At 33.2% G+C, this 19,446-nt stretch overlaps 3 protein-coding genes across 9 annotated transcripts; 1 reads left to right on the forward strand and 2 right to left on the reverse strand.

Annotated features, from left to right (window-relative positions):
• Nucleotides 1-133: 133 nt before the first annotated feature.
• Nucleotides 134-3,369, reverse strand: LOC123685969 (mediator of RNA polymerase II transcription subunit 30). The gene is made up of 3 exons (XM_045625868.1): nt 2,609-3,369; nt 2,327-2,535; nt 134-820 (listed from the first exon to the last, which is right to left on the reverse strand). The coding sequence occupies exons 1-3, from the start codon at nt 2,922-2,924 to the stop codon at nt 455-457; spliced, it is 891 nt and encodes a 296-aa protein (XP_045481824.1). The 5' UTR covers nt 2,925-3,369; the 3' UTR covers nt 134-454.
• Nucleotides 3,370-3,472: 103 nt separating this feature from the next.
• Nucleotides 3,473-4,874, forward strand: LOC123686696 (ubiquitin-conjugating enzyme E2 N). The gene has a single exon (XM_045626927.1). The coding sequence runs from the start codon at nt 3,699-3,701 to the stop codon at nt 4,152-4,154; it is 456 nt and encodes a 151-aa protein (XP_045482883.1). The 5' UTR covers nt 3,473-3,698; the 3' UTR covers nt 4,155-4,874.
• A 248-nt stretch (nt 4,875-5,122) lies between these two features.
• Nucleotides 5,123-19,446, reverse strand: LOC123686695 (amyloid-beta A4 precursor protein-binding family A member 1-like). Of its 7 annotated transcripts, XM_045626925.1 has the most exons (19): nt 18,462-19,223; nt 18,159-18,370; nt 17,900-18,084; nt 17,646-17,753; nt 16,728-17,361; nt 16,383-16,667; nt 15,717-15,942; nt 14,513-14,833; nt 14,275-14,458; nt 14,160-14,221; nt 13,948-14,027; nt 12,846-13,055; nt 11,118-11,154; nt 10,677-10,816; nt 8,532-8,537; nt 8,044-8,478; nt 7,428-7,760; nt 7,229-7,369; nt 5,123-7,064 (listed from the first exon to the last, which is right to left on the reverse strand). In XM_045626925.1, exons 5-19 carry the CDS (start codon nt 17,244-17,246, stop codon nt 6,993-6,995), a joined length of 3,051 nt encoding a protein of 1,016 aa, XP_045482881.1. In that variant the 5' UTR covers nt 17,247-17,361; nt 17,646-17,753; nt 17,900-18,084; nt 18,159-18,370; nt 18,462-19,223; the 3' UTR covers nt 5,123-6,992. The 7 variants fall into 7 exon arrangements, with proteins under 7 accessions (XP_045482881.1, XP_045482876.1, XP_045482875.1 ...); XM_045626920.1 differs by lacking the exons at nt 17,900-18,084; nt 18,462-19,223 and adding an exon at nt 19,279-19,446 and having other exon boundaries at nt 13,948-14,024; XM_045626919.1 differs by lacking the exons at nt 17,900-18,084; nt 18,462-19,223 and adding an exon at nt 19,279-19,446.

The raw sequence follows: 19,446 nt of genomic DNA on the forward strand, positions 1-19,446 counted from the left end.
CACATAGAACAGGAAATAGTGATTTAGTTCAAGCTTCTGATTACATATCTGGAGAATAAGATTAATAATGAAATAGAGCAAAATTTTTTAAAACTTAATGCAGAAAAAAAATCCTGAGTTTTATCTCAGTAGATAAAAAAATATAAATGCTTGTTTTTATTATTTGAAACATTACAAAATCATCGTTATCAATGTATAACAAGAATGAGAAAAGAAACAAGATAAGAAGAAAGAGAAAAATTAGTTACAACAAATTAGACAGTATCAGAAGACATCAATAATTCTTACTACTCTATTGATATCACAAATTTACACCACACTTATTCTACTATAACTTAGGAATCCTCTATACCATAAAAGATATATTTTCATCTCAAAAATATTTCAACAATTCTCATAAATAAATTCAATACTAAATAGGAAACACAACACCATCCAACAACAAAAAATCAACTTATGACCTTCTCATTGTCAGCATGGTGTTAATTTCCCATATAATTCTACGTAACTGATCTATAACTTCTTTCAGCTGCTTATTTTTCAAGACGACTTGCTCCATCACTTCTTTACTTTCAAGACATGCCAGTCTATATGCTTCAGTGTTTTTCTTCTCGTCATGTTTGGGATCCATTTCATCCTTGAATGGGATCAAACTCTCAATATGGGTATATTCCATTCCCTGTATCTGACAGTTCTCGTTGCACCTTTCAAATATCAGACGAAGACGTTTGAACAGGACACGTATTGTACGTAGTTGTTCTTGTACTTTTTGTTTCTTCTCATTGCTTGTATTCGTTGAAGATGGGATACCATTTGGTGGCTGAAAGATGAAGTATATTATTGAAAACCAACAGGGGTTATATTTGCATTAAGTACTAAAGAAAGTGTTAAAAACTACCTATTTATAACAAAACAATCCAGAAATGTGACAGTGTGTGAAAATTACAAAATTTATTGAAGGATGTAGTTTAGACCTTTAAATTTATATCTACTGATTGAAATGTGAAATACTTTGGAAGAAAAACAGCACATAATTCATTGGAATTATTTCAATCTCATATTGGCACCTGGAAATCAAGCAAGAATGTCACACTTTGATTTTAATGGCTTTAGTTCATTGTTTTATTTATAGAATTTTAGTTTTATGGACAGAACTGGTCAGTTATAGCACATTCTTCAGTAAAAGAAGGTAAGCAGGACGTGAATATTCTAGTGAAGACTTGTCAATCGCGAATCTAATTTTGGAACTGAAGAAATTAATTTTTTTTTTAATATAAATTATTTTGATTATTCATTTAGGCACAAGTGTCTGATAGAATCTTGTAAGTCACATTCAGGCTCATAGTGATTGGTTTTTCCAATTTTTTTTTAACAGATCGATCTGCAGCATTATATCGCTATTCCCCAATAGCAAACCTAATTCAATCGCCTTTTTTTCAGTTGATCGCCCTAATATTTTTTAAAGAGAAATTATATTATTTACTTGGCTGAAAATGGATATCAGCTTTGTCGTTTTAGTGTTTTTTGGACTTATTATGATGGCAGCAATAATACATCTTTGTCTTTCGATATGGAGACTCTTTTGCATTCCTGAAAGAGACGAATATCCCATCGAAAATATGATGACTTGGCCAACAGCCATGGAAGGTGAGGATTCTTGTGGTTTTGAATTTGTGAAAATTTCATGATTTTTTTTATGTTACCAAGCTCCTTTTCTCAAAGAGAATAATTCATATCTAAATTTTTGAATGACAAACATGAGCATTGAACATATATTAATAAAAACATGAAGGCTCTAAGACATCTAATTACGTATTTTGTGAATAAAGCAATATTTATGAGTTTATTCAAAAAAATTTCTCAATAAAATCTTGAAGTAGGTCGCAATATTTTTTTTACTTATTAGTAAAACTTCTTATTTTACAGGTTGCCATGGTTTCTAGGAAACTCCTCAAAAAGTTAGTAAACAAATACTTATCAAATCACAAATAACGGTTTACTCCACATTTTTTATTGTTTTAATACTTTTCCATTCTATCTGAAATGATGAATCCAAAGATTTGGAATAATTTTTCATATTCTGAGTAGATATTGTTTCAATAGTAATGCTTCCTCAAGCTAAATACATTGACTTTATATTCTACTACCTATAATATAAAAAAATTAATAAATTATTACTCTTTTCGGATTTAAGAAATAACCTTTTAATTATCTGTTTGGTTGGATAATTACATACATTCTGAAGTTCATTTTTTATCACTTCAATTCGTTAACTTTTTTTCCCATTATTCCCATTTTTTAGAGATAACATCCAACTTTCACATACCTGCATAGCTTTTAAAGTCTGGAAAACTTCCTGTGTTCTACTAACTATATCCTGCACCGTTTCTTGCCCAATGCGACACAGGGAAGCAGTATTGAACTCTTTCGATTGTTGTTGTTGTTGTTGTGCTACAGGAGGTGTAGCAGCTACTCCTGGATTTTGTTGTAGTGTTGGTTGTTGGGGCTGTTGGACAGCATGCATGTTGGGAAATTCTGAAAAAGTATTCCTGTCATGGGCACCAGCTGATAGAACAACTAATTTGAGAAGATTGAAAGAGAATCTTACCCATTCCTCCGTTCCCCATTTGTAGATTATTTGGGGGTTGTGCCATTTGATTTCCAGCATTCATATTATATTGTTGATTCAGTTGACCTAACATTTGATTACCTCCAGTCATTCCAGGATTCATTTGATTACCAAGAGAAGAAGACATTGGAGACATCATTCCTTGGGTCATTTGAGCACCCATAGTATTTGCCATTTGCATAGGCATGCCAGGGTTCATTTGATTTTGCATAGGGCTTTGAACAAATGGGTTTCTCAAGGGATTAGGCTGGGCATTATTTAGATTTGTCATATAATGATGTGGTGGTCCTGCCATATTTTATTGTTGTTCAATGAAGTATCTTCTCGGATTTCTCAAAATGAATATATATTTTACAGCAGGAATTGAAGAAGAGGCAATGGAAACAGAACTTTAAGCCTGCATTTTTGACAACAAACAGGTAATTTGATATTGTTTTGACATTCGTTTGACATATACTTTTTCAGACTGCCAACGTTGCCATCATTTTTCTCCAAAAATCAGTAAAATAGACTGAAAAATATCTTTACATTCCCAGACGAATATTTTTGATAACTTTATAGAATATCTGATAAGCCGAACTAATAATTCAATTTTAAGGAAACTATATATATTTTTTTTACAGGTCCGATCTAAAATTAATTTTTGAAAAGAATTAATATCCCTCATCGAATATTTTAATTAGAAATGAATTGGAGTAATTATTTACATCAATAAATATTGAAAAGTACCTCAGTATTTCATTTAACCGAGTCAAAAATTAATAATATAGAAAAGTATCAATTTGAAATAATTTTTATTTTTTGAGCCAAGATGCGTTCATTTGCCCTTAGATTCAACGCATGCGCATAACTGATTGAACAGGACAGTCAGCAGGAGACGATGTCCGATAAATTATGATTTTGTCTAGAATTATTCCGGTAGTGAAGAAATTGCCGAGTAAAACTTTCGTCTGATAAATATTTAATCCAATAGTTTGTTCAATAAATTCATCGTATAAATATCGAACACTGGAAACCTGGAATCAATAAACCAAATATTAGGAGATAGTGTCCATTGATAAATGCAAAAATGGCAGCACTACCACGAAGAATTATAAAAGAAACACAGCGATTGATGCAAGAGCCCGTACCGGGAATTAGTGCAATCCCTGACGAAAGTAATGCCCGATATTTTCATGTTATTGTAACTGGGCCCGAGGATTCTCCATTTGAAGGAGGACTTTTTAAACTTGAACTCTTTTTACCTGAGGATTATCCTATGTCAGCACCCAAAGTAAGATTTATAACCAAAATATATCATCCAAACATAGATCGTCTTGGCAGAATCTGTTTAGATATACTTAAAGATAAGTGGAGTCCTGCTCTTCAAATTCGTACAGTATTGTTATCCATTCAGGCTTTGCTTAGTGCTCCGAATCCTGATGATCCTCTTGCAAATGATGTTGCTGAATTATGGAAAGTAAACGAATCTGAAGCTATTCGAAATGCTAAAGAGTGGACCCGAAGATACGCTATGGATACCTAAGTTTACATAATTATGTTAATATAACATTTTAATATTTACGAAAAACATCTTATTTTTAATTATTGAACTGTTTTGAATTGTGGATATGTGAATTATCAGTTCGTGGAATTAAGCAACTTCCACTGGCTACTATGCTCCAAACCTTATTTCCCATTTGCTAGTTTTTGATGACTAAAATGTATAAGAATGTTTGAGACTCAATGCATTACCATTTTTTGAAAATAGCCGCTAATGATTTGTGAACTTTATTATTGGATTTCATATGAAAACTATATTCAATTATAATGAAAAACAGCTGGGTAAAACTGTATGAACTGTTGTAAAATAGAGGTTATTGAAATTTTATTTGGATATATACCTCCTAATTTAATTTTTTATCATATTGTTGCATTAACTTGTAAGCAACGATGAACCTATTTTCCTCCTTTTATTGCTCATTGCAACTTTATTTTGGCTGACGTAAATATTGCTTTTTGATATATTTTGCCATACAGCCACTGGAAGGGGATTTGTATGAGAACCTTCAACTTATCTTAAATAATCTTAATTTTGTGTATAAGTAGCACATGCTGGGATTACAACAATCATAGTAAACAGTTGCTACAAATTTTGAAATATTTGGCGAAAAGTATCTTGTGCTTAGTTACACCGATGTAGGTAGTTGTTGTACATAAAGAAGGTATGTGTAAGGCTTTTTACAAATAAATTCTTTTCATCACAGGAATGTCTATAATTTTTGAACTTTTATTCCTTCGAACGATTAGCTTGAAAAAATTTATTGAATATATATAAAAGCAGGTCCAACTTATATATGTTGTATTATTTTGCTTGAGCGATATTTCAGAAGGGCCAGCAAAAATTATCACCACTGAATATCTTTGATGTTAATTCGATGAATTAATTGAACTTTTTGGAGGTACTAAATAATAATTATCAGGAGGAAGTAAAATTTATAAGAAAAACACAACTGAAGCTCTTTCTGCTTTAATAATGTAGTATATTTGTACATATAAATTACACATAAATTTTGCAGCAAGTATAGATAATTATTGGATAATAAGAGTTAAAATACCATAATACAATAAATATGAACTCATTTGATATGGTTGTACCCAAATAATTTATCTGGGTGATGAAATGAAAAAAAAAAAAAGAGGTATTATGATGTCGACTTACATGTTGTTTGTTAGGACCAAAAATTATTTTATAGATATATAAAATTGTCCCTGGTTGCAATATGCGAATAAAGATCGATCTACATGCGATGGTAATAAATAAAATATGAATGGAATGATAAAATTTGTAACGTCAACATCATAACTGTTCACAATTGCACAACACATTAAAAAAAAATTGAGGTGAATGGTGTTGATTCGATTTCAAAATCAGCAATCTTGGCAGAAGACCTCTGTTCAAAATATGAAAATAAATAATCTACTATATAGTTTTTACCTCCATTAGAGAGGAACACAGATATTATGGAATGTTCAGTTTATACAGTTATTTACACGACAAAAAATATATAACCTAAATTCAATTTAACACGGTTCGATAAATAGCTAGTTTTTTTCTTCGTTAGGATGATAAAGGGTGAAGCATTGAATTATTATCAGAGAAATGGGAGGTAACACAAACATGGCATTTTTTTTGAAATGCTACTCTAAACATGTTCTTTAGATTTGGAACCTACAGATATACCCACCAAAAAAGGTTGAAAATTTATATTTGACCAATATCGTTAGAAAATATCCTATGACAATAATAATTATACATTAATGTAACACTCAAATAGCTTAAAATTGTGGAAATATAAGTTTAATATTTGTTTTTTTTTCATATCTAGAAATACAATTATGGTGAATATTTTCTATTTAGTTCCGTGGATGAAAATTTTTCTATCTTTAATAATATTTAATGCTAATCACACACCTTTATATAAAATTAACATGACAAAAATTAATCAAGTTTATAGAGTTGTATACTTTGTTTAGAAACTTAAGCAACATTCCATGTAATAAATAAAATAATAGCTACTCTGCCGACTAGATACTACTATACTGATCATTTTTCGCCTGCGTAAGTTCAATTAACCAACTAATTATTCTTATAAAAAAGGTATTTTGATTTTTTTCAGCTCTGAATTATTCTCAAACTGAGTACAAAATTCATTCGAAGTACATTAGAAATGATGTTCTTTCAAATACAATATCATTTCAGCAACAAATCTACACACAAAAATCGTCATCCAGCAATTGGATTGACAAAATGATTCAGGTGGATTTTCTTAAAATATAAATGAACTGTTGCAAATTTGAACAGTTCAAAATGATTTTTCAATCATATATAGTAGCAAGGAATAGTTCGAAATAGTGGATGCCAAAAAAAAAACATCTTACATGTAGAAATAAATATCGGAATTATATAAATGAATATACACGAGAAATTCGTTAGGAAAGACGACATGTATCCCAATAAAATTACCGAATTGGGAGAAATAATATAATTTAGACATCAATATCCTATCTATTATTTATGGAACGAATGGTCACATCATTTTTTTCATTACAAAATTTAAGCCAATATCTTTGGTTAATGCATTCACATTCACAACAAATGAAATAATATTATGCGACAAGCAAATATGATCTATCACAAAAGCTCGACGCATTGTGCAAGTGCATATAGGTCATGTATTGTCGTTCAGTCTGTAGAACTTATTGTACTAATAATAAAAAATATATTGATCTGCGACTAAAGCATGATCGAATAAAAGCAATTCTGAGGACTGTTCAAATATCAACTACAAGTAGGCACTTTCTGACCTCCTGAAGGGCTCCTTTAAATATATATCGGGTTCTCTTGTCCAGTTAACAATCTGAACATGGAGGTCGGCATAGTTTTCATCAAAATCTGGAACAATGAAAGCTTGGTATCTAAACATATCCACCTTTTGAATTGTCAAAAACAAGTTTGCAAAAGAGTTTTTAAATCGTGCACACCACCCGGTTACCAGTAATAGATCTTACAAAAACGAAATCTCCCAGAATCGACTAAAAAGTTTTACAACCACTCACCTCCCCTACAGAAGTAGCAAGTAAGTTCACTATTTTCTCATGTGGTACGGCAACTACACTTTGATTGTTTATTTCAATGATCCTGTGTCCAACTCTGACTCCTCCCCTTTCTGCAATACCCCCTCGAAGTAAACTGCAAATCTGAAATGGAAATAAAATCTTAGTTACGCGATTTTTTTTACAAACCTCATCAACTTACAACTCCATTCTGAACACTAAATCCAAGTTGATATTTCGTATCTGGTCGTTTAATTTTAACTTCGACAACTGGAGCACAGGGAACGACAGTCAGTTTGACCACTGTCTGATTCTTAGAATTTTTAATGTAGTTCTGACAAGTCGATAATGGCAAACCAACTAGACTGACTCCGTTGATGGCTATTATTTGGTCTCCTATGTTGAGTTGGCCACATCTAGCTGCTGCTCCTGCAGGAGCCAAGTTGGCTATGACCACCGTAGGAAGCATTGAGCCCCACCCAGATTCAACAATAACCACGCCCAAAATTTCTCCTTTAGCCTTGGGAACGACAACCTGAAAAATAGACCTAAATCACTTTTGGCTCATCCACCATTTCATCCAGATTGCCTAATTTTGGGTATGTAGGGTCCGTATATCGCCGAGAATTTCATAATATTCATAAACAATAATCTGAAAATTAAAATGACAACTGCCAACCGGAGTGGGCGTGGTTACTGAACCTACCTACTGACCATAGTAACCTAGGTGATATACGGACCATACCCTTTGTAGGGTGGTGTTTGGAGCTTTGAGTTATATTTGCCAATAAGAAAAGATGAAAAAACCACTACATCACCTCTTTTTGCATCTCTTTCTTAGCAAACATCTGCAATTCATCTCCGAATATCTCTTGGGAGTTGAGAACTTCCTGGTAATCCATTTCCTTAACAAAACTATGATCCTCAATGCCATTCGCTTTGAGGAACTCCATATAGGCAACTTGAAAAGCTTGACCAATGGACTGAGCAATGAATTGAGCTTCTTCGCTTTCGAAAACGTGACAAATCATCTTCGGTGTTCTGTTGATCTTCGGTGCCTCCTCCATCTCGTGAGGTACGAATCTACGCCTCGCCATCAAAACAACCAGATCGCCAATGTCGGCAATATAGGAAATAGTCCTGAGCGCGTGATCCATCATTATTTCCTTCAGATCAGTATTCAAAACCATGATTTTCTCCGTCGAGATGAAGAGATCAACTTCAGTGCTCGGTTGAGACTCACCGTCAGGAGCCTGGAAGGTCACTGGTGAGAAAATTGTTCTAACTACAGAGATTTATAGCTTACCAATGCCTACAAGATCCAAACAGCGTTTTAATGAACATGATGGAACGAAAAAGTTAGTGGATTAGTACATATTGAAGCAATTTTTTTTTTGTAAGTTATATTGCAGACTTTTATACAAAATGTATCATAAGAATAACGACTCATTCAACTTAAATATGACACTTTGGACTTGTTTTTTTGGATAACTTCTAGCTCACTGGTTCTATACCCAATCATATCGAGTGCCCTAACTGAAATATTCCACCCACATTATTTCGAATATTATGCAAGGATTTTAAAATTTTTAGAGAACAGTGTAATTACTTTAGCTTTAGTACTGAGACGACAGAGAATTCCAGCTATATATAATCAGTTTGTGATTAGAAATCAATGTAGTTTTAATGTCATAAGTTCTCAAAATTTGTTCCTCGTGATAATGAGTAATAATTATCAAAATTTATTAAAAGGTTTTTATAACATATTTTCTTGAACTAATTTAGGTATATTGTTTTAAAATAAAGAGGATGTCAATTAATAGACAATTTTTCATACTGTCAAATAACTTAAAATCATAGCCATGACCATAACTTCGAAATGATGTGTTATGTGGCAAACCCAAAAGTGTTGTAACTGAATCATGTGAGCTGAAGTTTTGGAAGACAACAACAAATAACAAATACAGACGACGACACACCTTTATTTTGGTAACGGCAACTTCTACCATATTTTTCTTGAGACGTTTCCGTTTTTTCCTACCCCCTTCCTCGTCAACCTCGACAGAACCAAGAAAATGAAGACGAAACATGGTACCGTTCGCCTTACTCTGTTGGTAGTTTGCACTCCCGTGGTCGAGAACATTTTCATCTTCTTGAGTGAATTCTCTTGATTGTACCACTTTCATAATGAAGCGAGTATTCAAATATCAAAACAATTTACAATTGACTCTACACAGATCTTGATGTGGAGTTCTATTTCAAGCGACAACGACTAATTTCTATCGAGATTCAAAAAATAAAGTGTACCACACTAAAAAAAGACCCCTTTTTTTTCGAATGTGTATATGCTTTTAATGATCAAATTTTATCCTTATTATTGAAATCTTTTCATATAGATTTGACATAGAATTCCACAATTAGTCTAAGTTTGAACTAGTTTCTAGTGCTTGCAACTGTTGGCTTGGTCCGTTCCAAAAAATGGAAAGGTTCAGTATAAATATCCAATAGCTGCAAGGACTAAAAAAGCAAACAGAAAACTTTTATGAAAATGGTATTCTCACCAGGGACGTGAATCATTTCATTTTCAGTCGAAACAGAGTCAGTCTCCATCAGTGAAGAATGTTCATTATAAGTGCCAGATACAGGACTGATTGGTTCATACCGATGGCCATAACATTCATTTGTTTGATTGGACACCTCCTGTAACTGCCATAAGAGCCTAGGTCGTTCATATCTCTAATCTAAACGTGTTCCACAACATCGAAAGAATGTAAAAAAAATAATTTAAAACAGAAATGTGCGCATCATCTATATTCATATATACAGTGACACCATTTCATAAGGATAGGTCTTGGTAAACATAATCTCAATTCAAAATAATAATAGGAGTATAAAAAAAAGATTCAAATGTACAATGAGGGTAAACATCCAAAGCAATATGGACAAAAGGTGATTAAAATATGACCTAGGTTGAACAATTAACAGGCAAGAGGTGACCAATCAACAATAGAGGGCACACTAAGCGTGCACTGATTCCAAAATAGAGGAAAGGGGCACCATGAAAACCAGAAACTGATTTATATTCATGTGTCAATCTCAATTTTTTTTAATTATTTCCATGGATAAAGAGAGTGACTTACTCTCACATGTTATTCAGGATAGTTCGACATGCTCATTTATCATGCCACAAGTGTCAATATGTTTGAATGAAATTAACCAATTTTCCATTTGTCAGGTTTTGAAACTGGAGAGAAAGTTTGCTTACATCAAAACTGTAGTCAAAGGACCAAAATCTTGATTACATTCAAACATATCCTTCAATTCAAACCGATTTTGTATTTTGAAAGTTATTTCGTTAATAAGTTCATCTTCGACGATTCTTATTTTTGAAATTTGTCAGTTCTTCTGATGACTATGATGCAATAAGTTTACAATCATGTCCATGCTTTACCTTGATTCTGGACACAGCTTCCTCCGCTTGCATCATCCTTGTTGTTTTTGTAGGCTGGCCTTCGCATACCAATTGAGTGGATCCCAAGTATCGTGCCCGGAAGAGAACGCCCTCTATGAGCACTGAACGTTGAATAACATCTGGAAGACATATCAATTACACTTTAAAACAGCACAATCTAAAGCTCTTCATGCGATCGTGAAAATTAAACTGAAACTGGTATGACTTCTACATGATTAAAAAAAAGTAATTTCTTTTTATATTTGAAAAATCTTGGGTGCGTTTCTTTTCATGTAGCGAACTAGGCAGCTTTTGGCTCAGTAATGATGAATCATATCCCAATGTTTCTCTAAGGACTTACCGCAAAAAAAAAATCCGTAAATGTATAGCAAGTCAGACGATTCATTATTTTGAAAGATATTTTTCGATTGCAGTACTTACCTTCTTTGCTACGACCCTTCTTTTTCGAATCTTTATCCTGTAAAAAATTCAAGAAATTAGTTGAAAAGCTTCACAAAACAAAAAGGGTATTTCTACTAAATGCATGCATGCTTAGACCTTCATAAATTTCTCAGTGAAGAATTGGTTATCCTAAATATCTGAATCTTGGTTAGTCAACCAAAGTGAAATATTATCGAGTCGTCAGGAAAGCAATGAAATATCTATATGCTATGGTAGTTCAACCGTTTTGGCAAGTATTTTTCGCTATCCGAAATAAAATTTCAAATCAATATCATAAAAAGCGAAATTATAAATATTTTCTCACTGAGAAACTGCGAAATTTTCTATACTATTTGGCCTTCTGGTTAAAAATGCAATGATATCTACATGAAGCAAAACTCAAGAAGGTTTACAATGTTTAAGATGTGGCATTCAGATCTCAATTCCCTAATACATTTTTCACACATTGGTGGAGGCTCAGTTCTCCAAAATTGACAGATGTTATAGATAAGTTGCATTGTCTTGGCACTCTTTTCACAGTAAAACTTCAAACTGAAATGGCCAATCTCATCGAATGGAGGTCAATATGAAGGAAATGTTATCACGAAAGTATTGTATAGAAACGGATAGCTTTAGTGACCGAATATCAAACTAATTGATTAAATGTACTCTCTACATGGCGCATTGATATCATTATAATTTGGTTTAACAATAACAGATAATTCTTCTTATTGTTCATTGTGACTACACTATTTCTTACAATTGATATTAATATTGATAAATTATTGAGTTCTCAGAGATATATGACTAACAAATGAATTAATCGAGAATTCTCAACATGCTATGTATCAGATCTTCGTTGATAGCACATTATCTTAAACATGGAAATAAAGTGCTGTTTTTTCAGTAAACCAATGGAGAAAAATAGTCCGTTAAGCCCCAATCTGGTAAGATTTAAATCTTTAATGTTTGTGAAATTTCAACTAATAGGAAGTTTACTAAGGGTATGGTCCGTATATCGCCGAGAATAGAGCGGTTACCAATGGTTTTCAATGTTCCAGGTAACCTGCTTTGTATTAACGGACCGCTTGACAATTGTAAATGCTCAACTAAATGTTTCATTGATAGAATTTTGGAGGTTATAAACGTTAGATCTCTTTTAATTTGTAAATAACTAATAGTTATTAATGGCTCTGAGGGGTATTTGTTTCATAATTAAAATAATAAAGGTTTTGAGTGTTAGATGTCAAGGAAAATGTTCATGAACAATAATCTGAAAATTAAAATGACAACTGTCAAGCGGAGTGGGCGTGGTTACCGAACCTAACCAGAAAAAAAGTATGGTTGCTCTGGTGACAGATAACTCACCGAAGTTTGAGGAAATAGTCACCAGTTTTTGAGGAATTTGACATATACGGACCAGCAATTTACTAACCATAGTAACCAAGGTGAGATACGGACCATACCCTAATTAGATATTCAACCCAATATGCTAACACTATAATATTTCGGTAATTAGCTATCGATTTCAAATAACTACAGTAACTACAAGTGCCTGAAAGATATTCCGATGGTGCATTATTGCTTAGTGAAATATAAATAATAAAAATTCCATTTTTAATACCAAAGAAAAAAATTAAGCAATGATTTGAACGAAAGACGAAAATAAAGTTTTGAATACTGCCATAAAAGTTCGAATTATTAGTTAAACACATGCCAAGCTCACACCTTTTTAATTTTGCTCGATGAAACAGTTCCCTTCTGAGTTTGTGACGATTGGCTTTTGTCAGAATCGGCTGTAGGAGAGGGGGGATTCGAATTTGGGGATTCGTTTTGGACAAGGGGTACATTTACTTCATCCATGGTGTTAAGTAACTGTTTGTGATTCGAATGACTATGGGAAGGCATAATGGTCCGACTTTTAGATTTTCTCCAACCCTATCAATATAAATACTCTTTTAAAGGGCTTGCCGGTAATTCGAACATTTGTTTTCTACACGAAACTACATAATAAATCCTAAGTAGTATCGATAATTTTATGCAAATGTCTTAATAAATCATAAACAAAAGGCGAAGCTATCAACTAACAAATCAGCTAACCCATGATTTATTCCAGAGAGGAAAAAACTAATTATATTGTCTAGTGAAATATAGTAAATCTAATTCTTGATTTTGACATTCAACACATCAACTTCCAAAGTACAATATCCAAATTTAGGCGAAGTCAATAAACTATTTTCTCATTAGACAATTGGCTTCACTGAATTATCTCTTGGAAAGAATTAAACAATTATTTCACACAAAGATACATATAATATTTTTAGAGATTTCTGAGATTCCATTTAAACATATTATGAATTATTTGGTTTCTTTATGTCCATATGCAGGGTGTTCATAAACTGAATGTACAAAGGAAAATGAGAGTTTTTTTTTTCTCCAAATCGGAGAGAAACCAAAAAGTGTAGTTCTGGACTGAAGCTTTTTTACAATTTTCTCTAAACTACCGGTCCACCAAAAAAAAGATCAGGAGGTAAGAAGCACTCAACTTGCTATGAGAGAAACCTTAAAAAAAATAATATTTGACACCCTGTATCTCGAAAACAAAGCGTTTTGTGGGCCCATGTTCCGAGGAATTCGTCATTTTCCTTTGTACCTCCAATTTATGAACACCCTGTTTATAAACAGCATTGATTCAAGTTTTTGAACATTGTCCTATTACTTTTATCCGTAATTATCCTCCAAATAAATGGAATATATTCAATATAACCTCTAAAATTTGTACATATCTACAAAATTTACATAAATTTTTCATTGGAGAATTTTCACATACCTTTTCTTCATAGAAGCTTTGATCATCTGTTCTTTGCTGTCCAAGAAGTCGATCAGTTTCCAAATCAGTGTCATTTTCTTCTGGAAAATTCGTGAATTGAATCTTCATGAATCAACTGAATCACATTCTTACAATTCGATGGAATAAATTAGGATATAAACAGGAAAAATGTACAGGAATTTTATACAAATATTGATAAGATAAAAGATTACCTTCGTCGCCACTGTTGCCTTTTCTATCTGAATCACCACTTGCATTAGAGAGCCCTCTTTGCCTGAAATTTGTTGATATAAAACGTAATGAAGTGCTTTAAATAATTTTATTTACCTTGGCACCCAAACAGGACTGCCAACAGCATCATCAGGCTCTTCTTCAGCGCGACATTTTACAGGCAAAGTTTTGGTTCTTTGTAATGTTAATCTAATATCTTTAATAGCTGCCTCTACATCACTTGTTTTTTCAGTTTGTATCAGTCTGTGAGGCGCAGGTGCTGGTGGAGGAGGTGTTTTATCTGAAGACAAGATAGTATCAAACCCAAACAAATATTAAAAAAAATTTATTATACCTAACGATGAATCAATATGTGAAATTATGTGAGGTTCTTCGAAGTTATTAACACAACCATTAATACCTATAGGAGAAGTACTTAAAATACACTCTTTGTCCGGCGACATACCATTCTCGATTGGATTTTTTGTTGGTTTTTGTTTACAAATCCCTTGGTTGATTTCTCTTTCGATTTCAGTTATCTGCCTCTTCATCAACATGACCGTTGGGTTGTTGTTGTCTGTATCGCTGGCATGTCCTGAAGACAAACCATCTTCCAGAACTGGCATACTCGAGTACAAACGTAAAGTATCGTTTGGAATTAAATCTGAAGATGATCCTGCCAGTGAAGAAAACAACTTTATAACCCAGTTCGAAGGCAGTATATAACTTATATAAAATTCAATAATGTATTGACATTACATTAGATCACAACATGCCAGCACTGTATAATACTTTTTGTACCAAACTGTATGAAAAGATTACTGATAACGGGTATGGTCCGTATATCACCTTGGTTACTATGGTTAGTAAATAGCTGCAAATTCCTCAAAAACTGGTGACTATTTCCTCAAACTTCGGTGAGTTATCTGTCACCAGAGCAACCATACTTTTTTTCTGGTTAGGTTCGGTAACCACGCCCACTCCGCTTGACAGTTGTCATTTTAATTTTCAGATTATTGTTCATGAACATTTTCCTTGACATCTAACACTCAAAACCTTAATTATTTTAATTATGAAGCAAATACCCCTCAGAGCCATTAGGAACTATTAGTTATTTACAAATTAAGAGAGATCAACCATTCTGTTGATGAAAAAATTAGTTGACCATTGACAAGTGTCAAGCGGTCCGTAAATACGAAGCAGGTTATCTGACACATTGAAAACCACTAGTAACAGCTCTGAAATTCTCGGCGATATACGGACCATACCCAAAATAAAATAATAGGAAAGGTTTATGAAATTTCGGCCAGTTATTAATGGGAATCATTCAAACTTACCAGATATATTAAAATAAAGAACCATCTTCAGAATGCGCTTATTTTCAAGAAAGTCTGAACACTTTTTTACAATGTAATATATACCTCTCAATTTTTTCATCAATAATTCAGAAAATCTGGTCAAGTTGAATTGAACAAAAAGTAGTAAGCGATCATTAGTTTATCTTCTGATAAAAACTGAATAAGAGATTTGATAGGAGTAATTAAGACAAATGAGTTTACCTAAATGTCCAGGAACTGGTCCAAGCTCATTGTCCATCAGCATTAATGAAACCTCACTATCTAGGTCGCCACAATTTGAGTCGCAGTCAGTAGTTTCCGGTGAAAGAGTAAAATTCCTACCGTGCCCAACCTGCAAACCAACTTCAGTTTCACCTAGATCACCACTAGATCCAGTTCCAATCGATAAATCCAAAAAGTTGTTCTCGTGCTCATTTACATCATGATTCTGAAGAAAATTAAAATCAATACATGTTATACAGAATTTTATTATATAGTCCGTTTAGGAATTATTGACATCTAGGGCAGCTGTGGAAAATTGAAATTGAGTTGATGATGGCTCATTCAGTAATATTTTGAATGCAGATTTCGGGTTGGTATAGAAAATGTCATTGAGAGAAGGTTAGATTTAGTTCAGTTTGTATCAATGTTGAACACACATTGATTAATTAATTTGAGTATTTCTCCCAGTAATTATGAAAATTTGAGATAAAAAAATTATGAAAATAATAAATAATGATATATACTGTTATTTCTATGATAAATGATGAAACCATAGCAATTTTTAGTGGTATTTTTGTAACCAGAAATAAAGCCGCGACTGGAGGTTCAAGGCCTACTTTGATGTCAATAATTCCTGAATGGACTTTATCTGATGGGTTTACAAACCTGTATATTGCTGAAGTTGTTAGAATATTTCCTAGGCGATTCAATATGTAAGCAGAATTCTGTAGATTCAGGTTTTGTCTTAGCTAGCCTCTGTCCAACATAAGAATTACCAGATTCGCCACCTTGTTTTCGTAATTCATATTCGAGATCTTGAAATTCAGCTTCCAATCGGTTTTCTTCTTCCGGAGGAGGACACTTGAAGAATTCCTCCAAAACTTTTCTCGTTTCGGAAAATTCATACAGATAGTCAAAAGTTGAATTAGTAGTTGAAGGCGGTGATGTGACCTGCGTGTGATAAAACAAATGTTAATAATTGCTAGAATTAGATTTATTCCAGGGTCATACCTTAAATTGGTTATTTTCTACTGGTGTTTTTTCGTTTTCTGTTGGACTGCAGACAACTCGCTGAGGAAACCCAGGCCTTGGTGGGTAAACATTCGGTGAAGCTATAAGACTTTGTGCGCTAGGAAGCTGTGAGTGATAATTATTTTCAACATGTCTAATTCCATACCTCCTGGGAGAACCTTCATAAACAGCAATCGGTAAATTACCTATGACCTTGGTAACTTTCTCACATTCCTTCTCGACAGGTTTAAGATTGTGGGCAGTGTAATTGTTCTCCATCCTTTTAACGTCCATATGCCACTCATCCCCGATGTCGTCAAAGACAACTACATCTCCTGGATTAGCCACTTTCAACACACTTGGAGATTTCTCTACTTCCGGACTCTCCCTATGCTTGTCATTCTGGTGAGTGACCGAACTGACCTCAGAAGAGAAAACCGTCTCTGTGTAGCCTCTAGAGTTACTCAGTTTTTTTATATCATTGTTGCGTCCTCTAAATTCCCATACACCTTGACGCATAGGGGATTTCAATGATCTCTTTTCACCGTCTTCCAGACATATATTTCTGCATTTCCGTACAGCTTTGCTACGGCTCTGAGAATATATTTCTCGACCACCTGCTATTTCGATAATTCTGAAAGAAGAAACTCATTTATTCAACTGATGAAAAAAGCCCCTTCTCAGGGTCACAATTTTTCAAGCAAACATTACAAATTCATTTGAAGGATTCATAGTGCAGATCCTTTTTTGATCAGAGATTAAACGAATAAAAACAGGTATGAGAAATCAACCAAAACTGTTAATAATTGCCAACCACAATTTACTCATATCTGTGAAGTAAGCATTACCTCCTGATTTCAAAAGGATTAATAATCAAGAATGGCAGGGAGTAGTTTCATGATTGAATTTAATAAATACCTAGAATCCCTAAGTTTGTAGGTTCCTCCAGGATGTTCATGATCGATAAGAATATCATCATCCTCCCGATGAAGCTGATTGCTTAAACAAGAGCTATCTGCCAGCCATCTGAACAAACAATAGAAGTTTCAACTGCTTTGAAAATTGTTTTAATTTCACATGCATTTAGCGCTGAACTGGTAATTCATTACCTAATCGTTCCAGCCAAAAAATAAGTACAACATAAATTAATTGAAAAAAAAAATTCTGTATACCTGTGAGCTGTTTTTATAGTGAACTATTGAGTCTAAGTAACCTTAATATTGCTTTCATTGTTTGTTGGTAATTTCCAATGAGGCATGCTTCAAGGATAACAAGCAACATAACATAGCAATGGCATGGTATGGATGGAGTTATAAAAAATATGAATCAACCTGTGCGACAAATACTTTTGTGACAGCTAAAAAACAATACGCATGCATGAATACATGGTAAAAAAAATTCTAATTAAGCGAACCTGAAACAACTTATTACCTATCGTTTTCGCTTTCGATATTCATGACCCTATTTGAGATGTTCTCATTTGTTTCATGATCCAAACTTATAATGCGATTCAGATTGATATCACTTCTGGGTCGACACTTTGGAAATAGTTTAGTGATATTTTCACTCACATCATTGTCTAATGCCAATGTCAAGCTGGTCATTTCTGTTTGTTTCTGATCGAAGCCATTGAAGAACCAAGCCTAGAGTGCATTAACTCTAAATATACAGTATCAAGATATTCACTATTGTAAGGAAGAATCAGCCAAATAAATACAACCTCAATATATTCACCCTTCAAATTTCCACATGAATCATCATATTTAAAAGATGAGTAAGCAGGATCTCAATAGTGGGTCTAAATAGAGTAGATTTGCAAATTTTGATCGTCTTCAATGAAACATATTGGTTGATTTTTGGAAATCTGGAACTTGGCAGAGTAAACACATCCAATATCCATCCACTCAATCGTCACTACGTTAAATTTCGTCAAATGTATGCACTTCCTAATTCTAATTTTCGACACATCGTATAATTTATGAAAAAATTTCGAGAAAACGGAACTTTTTTAACAATGGTAGGTTTCGTCTAAGAACAGCGCTGTATATTAAACCTAAGACGAAAATTGTTACCACTACTCCATTCTGTTCCAACCCAAAATCAATATTTTGGAAATCGGCGCAGACTAAGTTTCCGCGTATCAGGTTTTCCAACAAGTTGGCGAACAGAGTTAACTATATTCGTATCCAAAAAAATACGGTCATTGTTAACCGAAAAATAATTTTTTTCAAACGATTGATATTTCACCTATTGGAGAAATGGACGTCGACAATCAAATTGGTGGCGTCGCGAAAATGATTGAATTATCGAACGAATAAATGACGTCGTTTCAACACGCAACCCTTTTTTTGTCAACCCCTTTCAAATATTAGCTGACAAGTGCTTTCTTGGATATTGTTCCAAAGGAACCCATAGTGCATGAGGGGAATAAAGTCCAAATGGTACCTATTGTTATTATTTTCCTGAATTGGCAAGAAAATACGCGAAAACATCAATACAGATTCCATCAGAAACAGTAGTTTAAGGTTATATAGCAATATTTAACAGTTACCTTGATCTAGCATAAAGTTATCCAACAGAAGACCACTACTTCACTGTTATTTTCATAATTTTAAGATCCTAATAGAAAAAGTATATATTTATTTGAATTAATTATACTGAAGATAAAAAAATATATACAAGGAAACATTACATCACAGAGCTGCTGTGACACAAATAC

This window comes from Harmonia axyridis, chromosome X (genome assembly GCF_914767665.1).
Source record: "Harmonia axyridis chromosome X, icHarAxyr1.1, whole genome shotgun sequence".
Lineage (NCBI taxonomy): Eukaryota > Metazoa > Arthropoda > Insecta > Coleoptera > Coccinellidae > Harmonia > Harmonia axyridis.

Coding starts and splice junctions, on each gene's coding strand:
- LOC123685969 (XM_045625868.1), bottom strand. CDS start 2,924: ATGGCAGGACCACCACATCATTATATGACAAATCTAAATAATGCCCAG. Junction 2,536..2,608: donor AATGGGGAACGGAGGAATGG/GTAAGATTCTCT, acceptor ATACTTTTTCAG/AATTTCCCAACATGCATGCT. Junction 821..2,326: donor AGACTTTAAAAGCTATGCAG/GTATGTGAAAGT, acceptor TTCATCTTTCAG/CCACCAAATGGTATCCCATC.
- LOC123686696 (XM_045626927.1), top strand. CDS start 3,699: ATGGCAGCACTACCACGAAGAATTATAAAAGAAACACAGCGATTGATG.
- LOC123686695 (XM_045626919.1), bottom strand. CDS start 18,331: ATGACCAGCTTGACATTGGCATTAGACAATGATGTGAGTGAAAATATC. Junction 16,668..16,727: donor TAGAAAATAACCAATTTAAG/GTATGACCCTGG, acceptor TATCACACGCAG/GTCACATCACCGCCTTCAAC. Junction 13,056..13,947: donor AAAGCTTCTATGAAGAAAAG/GTATGTGAAAAT, acceptor TTATATTGATAG/GGTTGGAGAAAATCTAAAAG.